General features: G+C 40.6%; 1 protein-coding gene across 2 annotated transcripts in view; it reads left to right on the forward strand.

Annotated features, from left to right (window-relative positions):
• Positions 1–18,215, forward strand: part of LOC140203752 (WD repeat-containing protein 62-like) — a 140,533-nt gene that overhangs the window by 15,888 nt on the left and 106,430 nt on the right. For both annotated transcript variants that reach the window (XM_072269799.1, XM_072269800.1), the window contains exons 2-3: positions 12,274–12,365; positions 15,149–15,211. In XM_072269799.1, coding sequence (XP_072125900.1) covers positions 12,274–12,365; positions 15,149–15,211 — 155 coding nt within the window. The remainder of the gene's footprint in view (positions 1–12,273; positions 12,366–15,148; positions 15,212–18,215) is intronic.

The following is an 18,215-nucleotide window of genomic DNA, read 5'->3' on the forward strand; positions in this document are numbered from 1 at the left end:
GACACTCATGGACCTCTGTCATATAGCTAGTGTCTTCCACAGTAAAGACTAAAGCAAAGTACTTTTAACTTCATCTGCCATTTCTTTGTCCCCCATTACTGCCTCAGCAGCATCATTTTCCAGTGGTCCAATATCAACCCTAACCTCCCTTTTACTCTTTATATAACTGCAAAAACTGTTTAGTATCCTGCTTTATATTATTGGCTAGTTTGCCCTCCTATTTCATCTTCTCCCTTCTTGTAGCTTTTTAGTTGCCTTTTGGATTTTAAAAGCTTCCCAATCATCCAGCTTCCTGCTTACTTTTGCAATCTTATATGCCCTTTCCCTGGCTTTTATGCAGTCCTTAACTTCCTTTGTCAGCCACGGTTGCCTAACCCTGCCATTTGAGAACTACTTCTGTGTGATGTATCTCTCCTGTGCCTCTGGGACTTGTGTCTAGAGAGGACATGAAGATACTGGTCAAGGCCCCAGCAATCTCATCTCTTGTTTGCACCCCCCCCCTCCCATAACCTGGGGTAAATCTCTTGGTCCTCCATGTCCTTTTCCTTGGTAAATACTAAAGCAGATGCTACCTCACTACCTTTTTTATTTCTATTTTCACACTACTTAATTTATTCAATATATGTAATATATTTTTACTGTAATTCTGTTTTCTTTCTGTTGAATCACTGCTGCAAAGACCACAAATTTCACGACATATGCTGGTGTTACTAAACCTGATTCTAATTACCTCACTCACATTCTCCACATCCAAGCAAATGCTCCCCTTTTTATTCTTGAGTAGTCCTACCCTCTCCCCAGTTATCCTCTTGTTCTACTAGACATAATGCTGTATTCTGCTGTAGATTAATAACTTAATTCAGGTGTGAATTGCAATGAACTCTGTTAAAGTTTATTTGGTCTAAAATATTAAGTACTTGCTAAAATATGAAGAAAGGGAAGAGAATTGTTTCTGCAGTGGAAGAAGCTTCTTAGTAAAAATCTGAGTGCTTGTATTTCATTTTTTTTAAAGACGTCATGTCGTAAATTTGCTTTGGATTGCATAACTTGAATAGCAACAGTAAACTTTGGCTTTAGTGATGGAAGATCTGAGATCTGACAGGGAAAGGTTAAACAGCACAGTAAAACTTGGCTTTAGTGATGGAAGATGTGAGATTTAACATGGAAAGATTGCATAAATAACTGATTTCAAGCCTAAAATTTTATTAGGATTTTTTAAAAATAGTTTCCAATTGCTACGGTTGTGTTAAAATTTGAAAGTGTTGTGTCACATTTGCTGAAGTGGAGCAGAGTGGTTTCTTGACCCTAAATCTGGTGACATTCAGAATTTAAAAACATTTTTTCCCCTGCATTCTATCAAAATCTCTATTGTTTGTATGGTCTGTTCTTATATTTTTCACTGTTGAAAGAGTGAAAATGGAACTCTTATTATTTACATTAAGTTGTTTGAAACTTTCCTGAGTATCTCATCACTATCAAAAACTTTCAAGGGCAGTTGCTCAACTACAGTAGCTGGGCAGATGGGAGAGGAAATCCTAGACTTTGAGGAAAGAGCAGAAAGGCGGAGCTAATTAGCAAGGGCTTTTAAAGAGCCAGCATAGATATGATACACCAGATGCCTTGCTTTCTAAACTGCAGAATTCTGATTTCAGAGGTAAAAATGAGTGCTTATTTAACGTAGTGTTGATTGAAGAAGGACCAATCCAAGATTGTAGCTCACCTGTGTATTCATCCTGGCTCATTACTCATCTGGACCCTTGTAGAACAAAGAGCACCAAACAAAATGAAGCCTTGGTTTAATCTCATCATTTAAGTAAAAAGGCTCCTCTTAAAATTCACCAGATTTGTAAATACTGACTGAAAATGTTGTGGACTTATTAAAGCTTCTAGTGTTTGGCTAGAAACCACGTGAGTCTAATCCTAAACCAATAAGTTATTAGCTGTGTCAGGAATACCTTAGAATTCAACTCCACTCCAGGAGCATTGCACCACAATGCACCATAATTATTTTGTCATAATTAATTTACTGCAGTTGTAACTTCACTAGAGACTAAGTTTGAACTTCTGTTTTTAATTAAATTTGTGAAAGTGGCTGATTTGTGGTTGACAACTCTGGTATAAGTAACCCATTAAAACTATATTTAAACATTTTCAAATAATTTAAAAGTAAATGCATATGACATCAAGATTTATGTTGCACTCTGATATTTTGTGAAAGCAGTGAGAGCAGACGGTTGTTGACGACATTTTAAAAGGGCAGGATTTCAGTGTAATGTTTTTCACAGTTTAATGGAAAGTGCCTAAGATATCTACATCACTGAATCTCTTTTGATATGGTCTAATGTCCTTAATTGTACACAGAAAGGAAACTTTATCTTTTGTGGGCAATTTAAAAATGATTCTTGTCCAGCATTTCAAGGCCATTGTTGTACTTGGTATTTAAACCATTCTCTCACGTACACGCAAATAAAAATATATTTGTTCTGAGCATTTACAATTCTAGCTTAGTATATTATTTATTGTATTATTAATATGATTCAAGGTCAATGCTTAAATCAGTTCAGGAACACTTTAAATCTGCTAGAACATTTTGAAATTGTTCCTCTACGGTCCAGTTGGTTTTATGCTCAACTAGGGCTTCCAAGCCAAATGGCCTCTGACAACCAAGTCCAGTTCTTGGCCTTCACGTGTGGCTTAGCTAGTAAGCCTGGTGGAGCTGTTTCTACTGACAGGAGAAGGGGCAAAGGCGGGTTACTGGCACCTTAAAACTAGTTGCTTCAGGCAGATGGGACTCATCAGCCGTGGTTGGCAGCTCATCTAGGAGAAGAAAAACTCTGATCTCAAACTTCTGCTGCCTTGCGGCTATACCCATTCATGGGGAAAGCTTCAGGAGTAAACCCAAAGGGAAAAATCCAGAGCTGGAGTCCCTGACGCAGTCCTATATTGAGTTCAATGCAGACTGGCAACTCTAGCGCTGCTGGTACTAAACTGTATCGGTCTGTGCGGTTCCTTTGGGTTCATCAGATACATGGAGAGGGGAAGGTTGCTTCATGGGTAACAGCTTGCTCTCCATATTGTACTGCCCAGGCTTGTGTATCTAAACAGCTAGAAAGCAATATCCATAGTTAACCCTGACTGACGGAGGCCTCAGAATCAGAGGGCTTCCAGGTCCTTCACTATCTTTTCTATGACTAACTAGCAGGGACTAAAGACCCCCTACGGTGGTTTACTTTCAGTTCTTCAGTGGTGTACTTCAAATTCCACTTGGTTACCTGGTGTACTGGGATTTTGCCATGATTTTGCATATGTTACTTTTTATTAATGTGGGTTATTTCTGTTTTTGCAACAATGTATCGCAACATAATTAATTTGAGGATGATGCAACTAGCATAGTATCTTTGACTTTGCTTAATTTCTTTTGACTTTTTAATAGGTGGCAAAGAGTACATGATATTTTGTAGCTGTCCCTAATGGTGTAATTTCTATTTCCAGTGAGTAACCCTCATTGGATGTGTTACTTTCCTTCAAAGTTCCCTTGAGCAAACATACACAGTTCTAATCACCACCTCATTATAGCAGCACCGTGGTCACTTTGCGTTGATCTTTTGTTGTAATTGTCATCTTCCTGGTAAATTTTGTAGAATTTGTGTTAATTTGTTTGTCTTGTAAGTGTTGAGTATCTGATGCTATGTGCCTGTGATGCTGTTGCAAGTATGCTTTTGTTGTACGTGCATATAAGAACATGAGAAATAGGAGCAGGAGTAGGCCATCTGACCCAACAGGCCTGCTCCGCCATTCAATAAGATAATGGCTGATCTGGCCATGGACTCATCTCCACCCACCTACCTTTTCCCCATAACCCTTAATTCCTCTACTATGCAAACATCTATCCAACCTTGTCTTAAATATATTTACTGAGGTAACTTCCACTGCTTCATTGGGCAGAGAATTCCACAGATTCATAATTCTCTGGGAAAAGCAGTTCCTCCTCAACTCCATTCTAAATCTACTCCCATGAATCTTCAGGCTATGTCCCCTAGTTCTAGTCTCATCTACCTGTGGAAACAACTTTCCTGCCTCTACCTTAACTATCCCTTTCAAAATTCCATATGTTTCGGTGAGATCTTCTCTCATTCTTCTGAATTCCAGCGAGTATAGTTCCAGGACACTCAATCTCTCCTCATAGTTTACCCCCCTCATTTCTGGAATCAACCTGGTGAACCTCCTCTGCACCACTTCCAAACCCAGTATATCCTTCTTCAAGTAAGGAGACCGGAGCTGCACGCAGTCCTCCAGGTGCAGCCCCACCTGTACCCTGTACAGTTGCAGCATAACCTCCCTGCTCTTAAATTCAATCCCTCTAGCAATGAAGGCCAACATTCCATTTGCCATCTTGATAGCCTGCTGCATCTGCAAACCAACCTTTGGTGATTCATGCATAAGCACTTCCAAGTCCCTCTGCACAACAGCATGCTGCAATTTTCTTACCATTTAAATAGATTATGAAGAGACGTAGTCCCCTTTTATTGTCATTTAGTAATGCATGCATTAAGAAATGATACATTATTTCCTCCGGTGTGATATCACAAAACACAGGACAAACCAAGACTGAAAAAACTGACAAAACCACATAATTATACATATAGTTACAACAGTGCACAATACCATAACTTGATGAAGAAAGTCCGTGAGCACAGTAAAGTTCAAAGTTTCTCAAATGTCCCACATCTCACACAGATGGGAGAGGGAAGAAAAACACTCCCTGCCATGCCGACCACAGTCCATAGTCATAGTCATACTTTATTAATCCCTGGGGAAATTGGTTGGATCCGACTCTGAGTCATCCGAAAACTTCGAGCCCTGATCAGCTCTCTGACACCAAGTACCGAGTGGCATCTCTGCCGAAAGATTCAACCTCCTTCTCTGTCGCCAAAAGCAGGCAAGGCTGGGGATTTTGAGGCCTACCCTCTGAAAGATTCCTGACCGCACAGTAACAACAGCAGCGAACGGGCGTTTCAGAAATTTCTCTAAATGTTCCTCTGATTTCACGTCCATCCTCCATCAAATCAGAATTGTCTATGGCCCCTATTTAACAGATACGACATCATTTTTCACCGGAGAGCTGCGCACGCACAGTGCGCTGCCATCTTCTCCTCCCACCGAAGTTCTTCCAATCTGCTCTTCCATTTTTCCTTCCAAAGTGGATGACCTTGCATTTACCAACATTGTATTCCATCTGCCAGACCCTTGCCCATTCTTTTAACCTATCTATATCTCTCTGCAGACTCTCCGTATCTTCGCACAATTTGCTTTTCCACTCAATTTAGTATTGTCAGCAAGCTTAGATACTCTACACTCGGCCCCCTCTTCCACATTGTTAATGTATATCATGAACATTTGCAGGCCTAGCACCAGCCCCTGCGACACACCACTCACCACTGATTGCCAACCAGAGAAACATTCGTGTATCCCAACTCTCTGCTTTCTATTAATTAAACAATCCTCTATCCATGCTAATACATCACCCCCAGCTCTGTGCACCCTTATCATATGAATAAGTTTTTTTTTATGTGACACTTTATTGAATGCCTTCTGGAAATCCAAGTAAGTAACATCCATCTGTTCCCCTCCATCCACTGGGCTCGTTATATCCTCAAAGAACTCCAGTAAGTTTGTCAAACAGGACCTGCCTTTGCTGAATTTATGCTGCGTCTGCTTGATGGATCCATTTCTTTCCAGATGCCTCATGATTTCTTCTTTAATGATAGTTTCAAGCATTTTCAAAGGTTCAATGATCCAATTTAATGTCAGAGAAATGTATGCAATATACATCCTAAAATGCTTTTTCTTCGCAAGTATCCTCAAAGACAGAGAGGTGCCCCCAAAGAATGAATGACAGTTAAACATAGAACCCCGAAGTCCTCCCCGGCTTCCCTCCCTCACGCTTGTAAGCGGCAGTGAGCAACAATCCCTCCTCCGCCCCCCCCCCCCACCACCGGCAAAAAAAAGCAAGCATCAGCACCGCCACCAAACACTCAAGTGAGTAAAGCAATAGCAAATACGCAGACTTGCAGTTACCCCAAAGACTTCGTGTTTCACCTGGCATTCGACATACGATAGATTCTCTCTCCCTAATAAGGGAGGAGGAGGTGTCTCCATTTTTCCAGCAAGAGGGGAGACATAACAAACAACTTGCTGGATTACAATGCTAAAAGTCCATTACGTTGCTTTCTTCGAGCTCTGTGCCTGAAGGTCACAAGGATCCTGGGTCTTCGGGCACACAGCAGTAGATTTTCCAACTCCCCTGACAACACGCAAGTCTTCTACAGTGACACCAACCCCCGATCTGCCCGTCTCCACAGCCCTGAGATCTTGGGCTTCCAAATCCAAGCCAGACTCTCAGGCCGAACCCTTAGTGTGCTGAACAATGGCCAGCCCTGAAACCCTGAGAACATGTCCCATTCCTGCAAAGAACTGGAGTCAGCGTTTAACTCCAGGTCAAGTTCTTCAAAAGAACCCTGAAAGAGAAAAATAGAGATATTAAAGATGGAAATAGATCTATTTCTGAAGATGCAAGCAGAGGAGTCGCAGTTCAGCGCTATCTTAACTTAGCCTCGCCTCCCTTTTTCTCAACTACAAATGTCAAACTAACTGGCCTATAGTTACCTACCTTTTGCCTGCATCCTTTTTTTGAACAGTGGCATGATATTCGCTGTCTTACAATCTGCCAGGCCCTGCCCAGAGTCCAGAGAATTTTGGTAAATTATCACCAAAGCCTCTACTATAACATGCCATTTCTTTCATTATCCTGGGATACGTTCCATCAGGACCATGGGATTTGTCTATCTTCAGGTCCACAAGTTTGCTCAGCGCTACCTCTTTAGTGATAGCTATTGTATCATGATCCTCACCTCCCATCGCTTTCATAATATTTCTCTTTGGCATGTTAGACGTGTCTTCCACCGTGAAGGTCGACACAAAATAGTCATTATTTTTTATTATAGGTGTCCCTCGCTTTTCGAACATTCACTTTACGAAACCTCACTGTTACAAAAGACCTACATTAGTTGCCTGTATTCGCTAACAGAAGCTGTTTTCACTGTAGTGAAAAAAGGCAGTGCGCAAAAAAAAAGGTAGCGCGCGCCCCGAGCAGCTGCTCTTCCCCCAGATTCAGAACTGCATTCTAGCCGGCATTGCTTAAACACACGCCTGTGAGCAGCCGTTTGCAAGATGAGGTCTAAGGTATCGGAAAAGCCTAAAAGAGCTCATAAGGGTGTTACACTTAGCATAAAACTAGACATAGTTAAGCGTTTTGATTGTGGTGAACGGAGTAAGGACAAAGTGAGTTTGGCTTGTGGAAGTTGACGAAGATGATGTTGAACAGGTTTTGGCATCCCATGGGCAAGAACTGATAGATGAAGAGCTGATGCAATTGGAAGAGGAAAGGGTAACAATTGAAACCGAATGCAGTAGTAAACGGACCAAAAGTGAAGTCGTCCAGGAACTGAACGTGAAACAACTGTGTGAGATTTTCGCTGCAATGATAAAGTATGACTTTAATTTTGAAAGGGTACGTCGGTTTAGGGCATATTTGCAAGATGGTTTGAGTGCTTACAAATAACTGTATGATAGAAAAATGCACGAGGCTGAGCAGTCAAGCGTACTGTCATTTTTCAAACCTTCCACATCAGCCACAGCAGATAATGAATCTCAGCCTTCGACATCGAGGCAGGCAGACATAGAAGAAGATGACCTGGCTGCCCATGGAAACAGACGACGATGAGATGACACCCCAGTGTCCCACCACCCCAACCCCCGGGCCGCGGACAGATACATTGCCGTGGAGAATGCAGCAGTAGCCGGGACGCACCCAACACATCTTAAGAAAAAAAGCTGAAATAAACAAACTAATTAATTAGGTGCCGCCCAGCACGTAAATGTCAGCCCAGATCAGAGGCGATAGGCGATTGCCGATTGCGTCGCCTCTGATCTGGGCCGACATTTATGTGCCGGGGGGCACCTAATTAATTAGCTTGTTTATTTCGGCTTTTTTCGTAAAGATGTGCTGGGTGCGTCCTGCTACAGCTGTACCCCTGCATGCTTTGGATTGGTATTGATCGGCAGCCTGGAGGGTGGGGGCCACTGCACCTCCCAACCCCCGACAACTCAGCCTAACACACCATCATCAGTGTGCTCTGCGCTGTCTTCCCGATTCCAGTAAGTGATACTACATTGTATGTGCATTATTTCTACTTTATATAGGCTGTGTATTTTTATGCGTTATTTGGTATGATTTGGCAGCTTCATAGCTTAAAGGTTACTGGAGAGTGTTTTTGCCGAGAGCGCTTGCGTGAGATTTTCGCTATGGAGAACAGTGCGGCAATGATTGTAGAGAAGTATTTCTACTTTATATAGGCTGTGCATTTATCATATCATTCCTGCTTTTACTATAGGTTACTGTTATTTTAGGTTTTATGTGTTATTTGGCATGATTTGGTAGGTTATTTTTGGGTCTGCGAACGCTCACAAATTTTTCCCATATAAATAAATGGTAATTCTTTGCTTTACGACATTCCGGTTTACGAACCGTTTCATAGGAGCGCTCTACCTTTGGATGGCGGTGAAACCTGTACTTTATTTTCGCCAAACAATTGATACTAAAGCGTACAATCATGACAGCGATATTTGATTCTGCGCTTTGCGTTCCCTGGAGTACAAATCAATAGTAAATATAATAAAAATTTAAATTATAAATCGTAAATAGAAAATAGAAAAGGGAAAGTAAGGTAGTGGGAAAAAACTGAGAGGCCGATCCGGATATTTGGAGGCTACGGCCCAGATCTGGGTCGGGATCTGTTCAGCAATCTTATCACAGTTGAAAAGAAGCTGTTCCCAAATCTGGCCGTATGAGTCTTCAAGCTCCTGAGCCTCCTCCCGGAGGGAAGAAGGACGAAAAGTATTTTGGCTGGGTGGGTCTTGTCCTTGATTATCCTGGCAGCACTACTCCAACAACGTGTGGTGTAAAGTGAGTCCAAGGACGGAAGATTGGTTTGTGTGATGTGCTGGGCTGTGTTCACGATCTTCTGCAGCTTCTTCTAGTCTTGGACAGGGCAACTTCCATACCAGGTTGTGATGCACCCCAGAAGAATGTTTTCTACGGTGCATCTATAAAAATTAGTGAGGGTTTTAGGGGACTGGCCAAATTTCTTTAGCTTTCTCAGGAAATAAAGGCACTGATGGGCCTTCTTGGCAATGGACTCTGCTTGGTTGGACCAAGTCAGGTCATTTGTGATATTGACCCCGAGGAACTTAAAGCTTCTGACCTGTTCCACCTGCGCACCACCGATGTAGATGGGGTCGTGTGGGCCGCTACGCCTTCTGAAGTCAACAACCAATTCCTTCATCTTGCTGACATTGAGGGATAGGTTATTGTCTTTGCACCATGCCACCAGGTTCTTGATTTCCTCTCTGTACTCAAACTCATCATTACCAGAGATACAGCCTACAACTGTGGTGTCATCAGCAAACTTATATATTGAGTTTGATGGAAACTTGGCTATACAATCATGGGTGTACAGTGAGTACAGCAGGAGGCTAAATACACAGCCTTGTGGGGCACCGGTGCTCAGAGTGATTGTAGAGGAGAGCTTCTCCCCTGTTTTTACAGCCTGGGTCCTGTCTGTGAGGAAGTTGAAGATCCAGCTGCAGATCTGAGTGCTAAGGCCCAGGTTCCAGAGCTTAGGAATCAGTTTATTTGGAGTGATGGTATTAAAGGCAGAGCTGTAGTCAATGAAAAGGAGCCTTACATAAGCCTCTTTATTCTCCAGGTGTTCTAAGGAGGAATGTAGGGCCAGAGAGATGGCATCTGCCATTGACCTGTTGCTCTGGTAGGTGAACTGTAAAGCGTCGGGGTTGACCGGTAGGCTGCTGTCGATGTGTGCCATAACCAATCGCTTGAAGCACTTCATAGCAATTGATGTCAGAGCCTCTGTCATTTCCTCATTGCCCAATATCAATTTCCCCTTAGGGGCCTGTGTTCACTTTAGCCACCCTTTTCTATTTTATGTAATTATAAAAAGTTTTTACTATTTGTCTTTATATTTTGTGTTGGTTTATTTTTATAATCTATCTGTTGCTTTTTAAAATCTTCCCAATCTTCCAGTTTCCCACTACTCTTGGTGACTTTTACGCATGAGCTTTTAGTTTGATTTATGTAGCTTCTTCTCGTGTTCCATCATATTTCTCCCTTTTCTTTCCCCCACCAACAATACTTATTTCCATTAATAGCCTAAAAACTATAATTTTATAAGCAACTGTTATTTCAAATGTTAGTTAAGAGTTAAATGTCCACTGGGAATGTATAAAGGTCGCTCTCCACGGGAGGCCACATTGGGCCAGAGGTTGCTCCCCACGGGAGAGCAAGTTGGGGTGGTAATAGGGAAACCATTTCTCAGCAGATGAAGATACCATGGAAGGACTGAGTTCAAGCAGTTGCTGTCTTTGATGCTGACTAAGAAATGGGATTATCAATGTGGATCATAGTTTGTATTGATCTCCTTATGTTTTTCTGTGTTTTCTTTCTTGTTACTGATTGGCAGGTGGGTGATATGTTACTTTTTTGGGTGAGGGAGGGTTTGGGTGTTTGCTGTTATTGTTGATGTGGTTTTTTTTGTGTGTAAGGAGCTTGGGGTTGGGGGTTTGATGTTTTAACTGCTGTGTCCGTGTGGGTGAGGGAGAGATTGGGAGGTTTGAGGTTATGAGTATTGTTTGTTCCTTCTTGTGTGTGTGGCAGGGGGGGGAGCCTCAACGACTTCCATGGTTTTTCTGTATTTTATGGCTATCTGGAAAAGACGAATTCTACATTGTATTCTACGTACATCGATAATAAAATGAACCTTTGAAATGATTGGTTTCACTGTACACAAAGTTAAACATTTAGGAAGTCATATTGTTTGTGGGTCATTAAACTTCTTGAGTTCAGATTATCTTGCAATCTTTCTCCATTTATGTAGAGCTCTCGTGAGACTGTCTTTGTAGTCTACAAGTCTAATTTTGCTGCCTAAAATAATGTTTGGGAGAGAGGGTGTAGACAAATTTTAGCATTGATTGCTGGAATGTTGGCTTAGTTAGATAAGGAGAAAGTAAGCAAAATGTATTTGTACTTTTGAATTTTAAAGAGCAGGAATTGAGATGTTCAAAATGCTTACCAGCTTTGAAGGGCGGTAAGGGAACAGTAGGGAAATAGAACTGAGAGGTTGATGTCCTGAGATAATCCAAAGCAAAGTAGCAATGTGGGCTCTGAGAAAGATAGAGATCATTCAGCTGGCTGAGTGGACTACAGACTGGCAGTAAACTCCTTGTATACTATCACCTAAAGTACCTACAGCAGTATCAGTACTGTCTGTTCAAATCTGACAAATTTTCTAGAAGGATAAGCAAACCAATATTGGAATCCTTGAGATACCTATTGCTGCCATTAGTTGCTTTCAGTTGACTACATTTACAGGGTGTATTATTTGCATGCTGACATCAGACTTCTGAAACAGACACTTTCAAATTCGCTCATGGAAAGAGATTACAGGCAGACAAAGCGAATGCTTCAAGGATGTTCTCAAAGCCACAAATGTAAATCTCACTGTCTCTTGAAAATCTCTGGCAAGTGACTGTTCAAAGTGCAGCTGAGCCATTCAGAATGGTATTGTGAACCTTGGTGAGACAAAGGTAAGCTGGGCATCGCTTACCCACTCACTTGTCCTGTCAGTTATCCTTTTGCTCATTGCCTTATCAGACATTTTGGAATCCACAAAGTGAAGTCATCTTTAATCCATTCTCGGACTGGGGGGAGAGTACATTCAATTTGCTAAGTGACCTTGAGCCTGGTAACAGTTCCATCATGGTTACTAATGAACTCTTTCTTCCCTGTCATCTCTTCTGTATTTGCATAGTGTGTATTACAGCAACAATGCAATCAATTTTAATATTCTAAGCAAATAAATTTTGTCTCATCTATTGAATGAGGCTATTCAAATCTGTTTATTTTTCACCTTTCTACCTTCAGATTGGCAACCATTGTAATTCTAGTCCTATAACCTGGTGTGCCTTTTTTTTAAGGAAAGAATAAATATTTAGAATTGCATCCTGGATTATAAGTATGATGCAGTGGATTTGTGTGCTTGCTTTTAACATTCAGGTTTCTCTTTGCTTTGTTGAAGTACAATTTCTGATCATGCAAAGTAATCTGGATGTGTTTTTTAAAAAAATTGTATTTTTCAGATTACACTAGACAAAGTTCTTGGGATTACAGCATCCAGCAGCAGTAGTTTAGCCTGTGATTTAACCACAGGACTAGTGGCGTATCCAGCAGGGTAAGTGGCAAAGTAGACCCACGATTTGTGGGGAAATGCACGAATGGCCATTAAGGCAGTTGATGGTTAATGAGATTAATTTTAAGATGTTTCTCAGGAATTGGACAATTCAGTCTTCATACTTGTTTATCTTTGTCTTTATTTTCTTGGTAGCATTATATTTTTATTGTATAGTTTATAGTAGGGGTCGCCAACCCGTCGATCGCGATCAACCGGTCGATCTTTGAGACTTTCCCAGTAGATCCCGAAAAAAATCAAAAATAAATACACAAATACTGTTGTAATGTGAGCATTATAAAAGTAAGTAATACTTATTAGGATAATAGTAATATAGCAATATTTTCACTACAAAGCTGTTTGTAAAGAGAGATTGTTTCTGGGTTGCGGGGTTTTAGTTCTGTTCTTTCTGCCCAGTGCGCATGTGTGTAGTTCCCCCGCTATACACCGTGTTTTCAGCATAGCTTGTGCTGCATCAAAGTGACCAATCAGATTAGATAAGAGTACAGATTATCGCAAACATCAATATACGGCAGTGGTCCCCAACCACTGGGCCACGAAGAATGCAGTGGTGCAGCAGTAGTCGGGATGCACACAGCACATTTTAAGAAAAAAACACGAAATAAACAAGATAATTAGGTGCCGCCCGGCACGTAAATGTCGGCCCAGATCAGAGGCGACGCAATCGCTCGTGATATCCTGATAGCGTGGCGGAGGCTGCACGAAAGAAGGTGAAAACGTACAAATTCCATCCAGAATGGGAAGAAGAATTTCTATTTACCTTGGTGAAAGACAGGTTTGGTGCCACCAAACACAAGCACTGACTAAAAGAGGGAATCTGGAGTGGCACAACAACACCAACCACCAGGAATTTAAAGACACCTACCCCCCAAAGAGCGCAATTCATGCCTGGAAAGTTGAGGAGCTGAAATCAGGGTTGAAGGCTCAGCAATCATTTTCCACAAAACATGCTGCTGAAAATAAGGCTGCTATTGAAGCATTATTTCGTGTAAGTCACCTTTTGGCTAAACACAAGAAGCCTTTTACAGATTTATTCAAGGAAACAATGGCCATTACCGCAGAGACTGTTTTTAATGACTTTAAAAACAAAAACGGCATCACAACCGCAATACATAATATACCGCTTGGCTCTGCAACAGTGACAAGGAGGGCAGAGTCATCCTCCGAGGGCGTGGATATTTTTTCACTACAGTTCGATGAATCCCCGGATGTAATGCAAACAGCTCAGCTTGTTGTATTTGTCAGAATGGCTTTCCAGGATTTTACAACAACGAGGACTTCCTCACTCTTTTGCAATTAAAGGAGAGAACGAGAGGTGAGGATATTTATAATGAGTTTAAAAAATATGTCCGTGAAAATGACATCCCCATTCATAAGCTGGTGGCAATTACTACTGATGGGGCCCCAGCAATGCGCAGTGTGTGCGTTAGTTTTATAGCACTAAAAGTCAGTGCCTACTTCAGGTCAACTTATCTATGTGAAGTTGCATTTTCACAGATGAAAATTATTAAATCTAAGTACAGGAGCTGACTTACTGACAGACACTAGGGTTGCCAACTTTCTCACTCCCAAATAAGGGACAAAAGTAGCAGTCAAATCCCAGGACATTTGTGTTTATCCCGAGAAAGACTACCATGCCCATGAAGCTTTGCGTGGGCACCTGTGTGCGCATGCACGTATGTGCTGATTTTGTTTTAACCCCACAAATCAGTTTTGGCTTAATCTTCATTATTTCTACTTTATATAGGCTGTGTATTTATCATATCATTACTGCTTTTACTATATGTTAGTGCTATTTTAGGTTTTATTTGTTATTTGGTAGGTTTTTTTTGGGTCTGGGAACACTGAGAATCTTTTTCCATATAAATTAATGGTAATTGCTCCTTCGGCGTAAAGCACTTCAGCACAAAAGGTTTCATAGGAACGCTCTACCTTAGCAGGGGAAATACTGGACAGTTGGCAACCCTACACCTCACAGACTGTCTCAGACTGGCTGTAGTTATGAGCCAAATTTTAGGAAACTAACAGAAAGTATTCAGCCCCAGTCACTACACTGAGTGCAACAGTCAATTTTTATTCATTTATTTTTGGTGTTGAAATAAAATTAAATAATAAAACTTAGAATTAAAGGTGTGAAGTATTGTAATATTCTTAAAGAAAGACAGCTATGGCCTGTTTGATATGCTAATTACAGTGTTTTCTTGTTTGAATTAATTTGAAAGTTTGACGAAAGTAGTTTGTGGAATTCAAATACAATTAGCCCAAATAATTGAGTGAAAGTGATGTTTCTACAAAGTTAAAGTTGACTGGATAAAGTAAGATTTATTTGAAAATAGGTAAACAAGCAAGAATAACAAAAGCAAACACGAGGAATTCTGCAGATGCTGGAAATTCAAGCAACACACATCAAAGTTGCTGGTGAACGTAGCAGGTCAGGCAGCATCTCTAGGAAGAGGTACAGTCGACATTTCAGGCCGAGACCCTTCGTCAGGACTAACGGTCCTGACGAAGGGTCTCGGCCTGAAACGTCGACTGTACCTCTTCCTAGAGATGCTGCCTGACCTGCTGCATTCACCAGCAACTTTGAAGAATAACAAAAGGTTTGTTCATAGCATGTCATCACGATTTCATTGTAATTTTGGTGTGGAATTGTTTTTGATGAACTTAAGGATTACTTTAACATTGAAATTGTTCTCAAATAGTATAACTAATTCAATTTGTTTTGACTGTGTAACAAAAATTGAATTCTAATTTTCTATTTCAAGGTGTGTGGTGGTTCTCTGTGACCCAAAGAAGAATAAGCAGACTCACATTCTCAATGCTTCCAGGTAAGGGGAATCCAAAGAAAACAGTTAAACATCTTCAGCAAAGCAGTTGATCAGTAATATTGCTTGAGGGCCTTGACTTTTCATACCATGTATTTTGTTTTAGATCCACGCTCAAATTCAACAGTTGGGGTTTTTATCCTCTACATTTCCTTTCCTCTGCAAAAGGTCCGCACAAAGTAATGAAGGGCTATTTAAATAAAAAGTAAATTTTATTTTTTCTTGCCTGATCTTAAATTCTTCCTACTATTCATGAATTAAATCATGAATCAAAATACTGATTACCCTAAACCTTGAAAGTATTGCTCCCAATTATGATATTCCAGGAGTTAGTTAACTTTGCACTCATCAAAGGCTTGAAACTAGTAACCTTGAGTTCAGTCGTGCTGTTAATTATCATTAAAAGAATTTATGAAATGCAAAACTGATAATTTTTCAAATTCCAGTCCAATTTTAAAACCATTAAGTAGGCTTTAAATGTAGATAGATGGAATTATTTTTAGTTTGGTCCCAATTAGCCACCCTGTTTAGTAGTTCCTAGTTATGATTGCTTGAATAAATGGGTTAAATATCAGTAGACCAGAGTAGAAAAGATCGAGTAAAAGAATTTGTACCATCTCTTTCAATATTTTTATTAGTTTCTACATAGAAGAATACAGAGTACAAGAAAGTATATATAAAAGGTCGAAAACGATAAGAAAAAACTATCAATTACATTCTATCTATTCATAATGACAATCTCATTACCCCGTATTCATAGTCAGTCATACTTAATTGATCCCGAGGGAAATTGGTTTTCGTTACAGTTGCACCATAAATAATTAAATAGTAATAAAACCATAAATAATTAAATAGTAATATGTAAATTATGCCAGGAAATAAGTCCAGGACCAGCCTATTGGCTCAGGGTGTCTGACCTTCCAAGGTAGGAGTTGTAAAGTTTGATGGCCACAGGCAGGAATGACTTCCTATGACGCTCAGTATTGTATCTTGGTGGAATGAGTCTCTGGCTGAATGTACTCCTGTGCCCAACTGGTACATTATGTAGTGGATGTGAGACATTGTCCAAGATGGCATGCAACCTGGACAGCATCCTCTTTTCAGACACCTCTGTCAGAGGGTCCAGTTCATTCCCCACAACATCACTGGCCTTACGAATGAGTTTGTTGATTCTGTTGGTGTCTGCTACCCCCAGCCTGCTGCCCCAGCACACAACAGCAAACATGATAGCACTGGCCACCACTGACTCGTAGAACATCCTCAGCATCGTCCGGCAGATGTTAAAGGACCTCAGTCTCCTCAGGAAATAGAGACGGCTCTGACCCTTCTTGTAGACAGCCTCAGAGTTCTTTGACCAGTCCAGTTTATTGGCAATTCGTATCCCCAGGTATTTGTAATCCTCCACCACGTCCACACTGACCCTCTGGATGGAAACAGGTGTCACCGGTGCCTTAGCTCTCCTCAGGTCCACCACCAGCTCCTTAGTCTTTTTCACATTAAGCTGCAGATAATTCTGCTCACACCATGTGACAAAGTTTCCTACCGTAGCCCTGTACTCAGCCTCATCTCCCTTGTTGATGCATCCAACAATGGCAGAGTCATCAGAAAACTTCTGAAGATGACAAGACTCTGTGCAGTAGTTGAAGTCTGAGGTGTAAATGGTGAAGAGAAAGGGAGGTAAGACAGTCCCCTGTGGAGCCCCAGTGCTGCTGGTCACTCTGTCGGACACACAGTGTTGCGCGCACACGTACTGTGGTCTGCCAGTCACGTAATCAAGAATCCATGACACCAGGAAAGCATCCACCTGCATCGCTGTCAGCTTCTCTCCCAGCAGAGAGGGCGGATGTAGGTTAGTCAATAGTTATACTGAAATATACTAATTTATTACAAAAGAAGAGTCTAACCCCTACCAAGACCGAAGCCGTTTATTAAGGAAAAAAAAGGCAAAATACCTTCTCATATAATAAAAATTAATAATAGCCAACATCTAAATTTAAAAAACAAATTGAGGGTTTTGAAAGTTTTGAAAATAATTCAGAAAGGGGTCCCACAATGTTTGAAAGTCGTGACGAGATTCAGGAATTGAACAACAAATCTTCTCTAAGTCTAAGCATGACATAACATCGCATAACCATTGAGCATGAGTAAGAGGAAAAACATCTTTCTATTTAAGCAAAAGCGCCCTCCTAGCTATAAGAGAGCTATAGGCCAAAATGCGTAAATCAGATGTCTTCAGCTTGATATCTTGTCCTGCAACAATACCGAATAGAGCCGTCAGAGGATTAGGCTTAAAATTAACTTTGAAAAGTAAAGAAAAAGTTTGAAAAACTTCCTTGCAATATTTTTCAAGACATAGACAAGTCCAAAACATATGAATTAATGAAGCTTCTCCATTATTACATCTGTCACAGTAGGGAGATATATCCGAATAAAAGCAAGATAGCTTGTCTTTAGTCATATGGGCTATATGTACCATCTTAAATTGTATGAGGAAATGGCGAGCACATAGCGATGAATTGTTAACCAGTTTAAAAATTTCATTCCAAGTTTCCTCAGATATTGATGTCTGTAAATCTTGTTCCCTGAGATTCTTAATTTTGTCTAAAGGAACATTCCTCATCTCCAGTAACATACCATAAATATTAGATACTGAACCTTTATGAAAAGGTGTCATATTAAAAATTACGTCTAGTAAGTTCTTATCTGAGCTTATAGGAAATGTGCATAATTGAGATCTTTGTAAGTCTCTGATTGGTAGATATCTAAAAAAGTACGTTTTGGGTAAGCTATATTTAGCTGACAATTGCTCAAATGAAAAAAGATTTCCTCCAACAAACAGATCCCAAAAACACTTAACACCCAACCTGTCCCATTCTTTAAAAACTAAATCAGTCATGGAGGGTTTAAAAAAAATATTAGAATAAATGGGACTAGAAAGGGAAAATATCAATAAACCAAAATGTTTTTTAAATTGAATCCAGATCTTCATTTTAACTACTAAATTATC

This window comes from Mobula birostris, chromosome 10, assembly GCF_030028105.1.
Source record: "Mobula birostris isolate sMobBir1 chromosome 10, sMobBir1.hap1, whole genome shotgun sequence".
NCBI classification, from domain to species: domain Eukaryota; kingdom Metazoa; phylum Chordata; class Chondrichthyes; order Myliobatiformes; family Myliobatidae; genus Mobula; species Mobula birostris.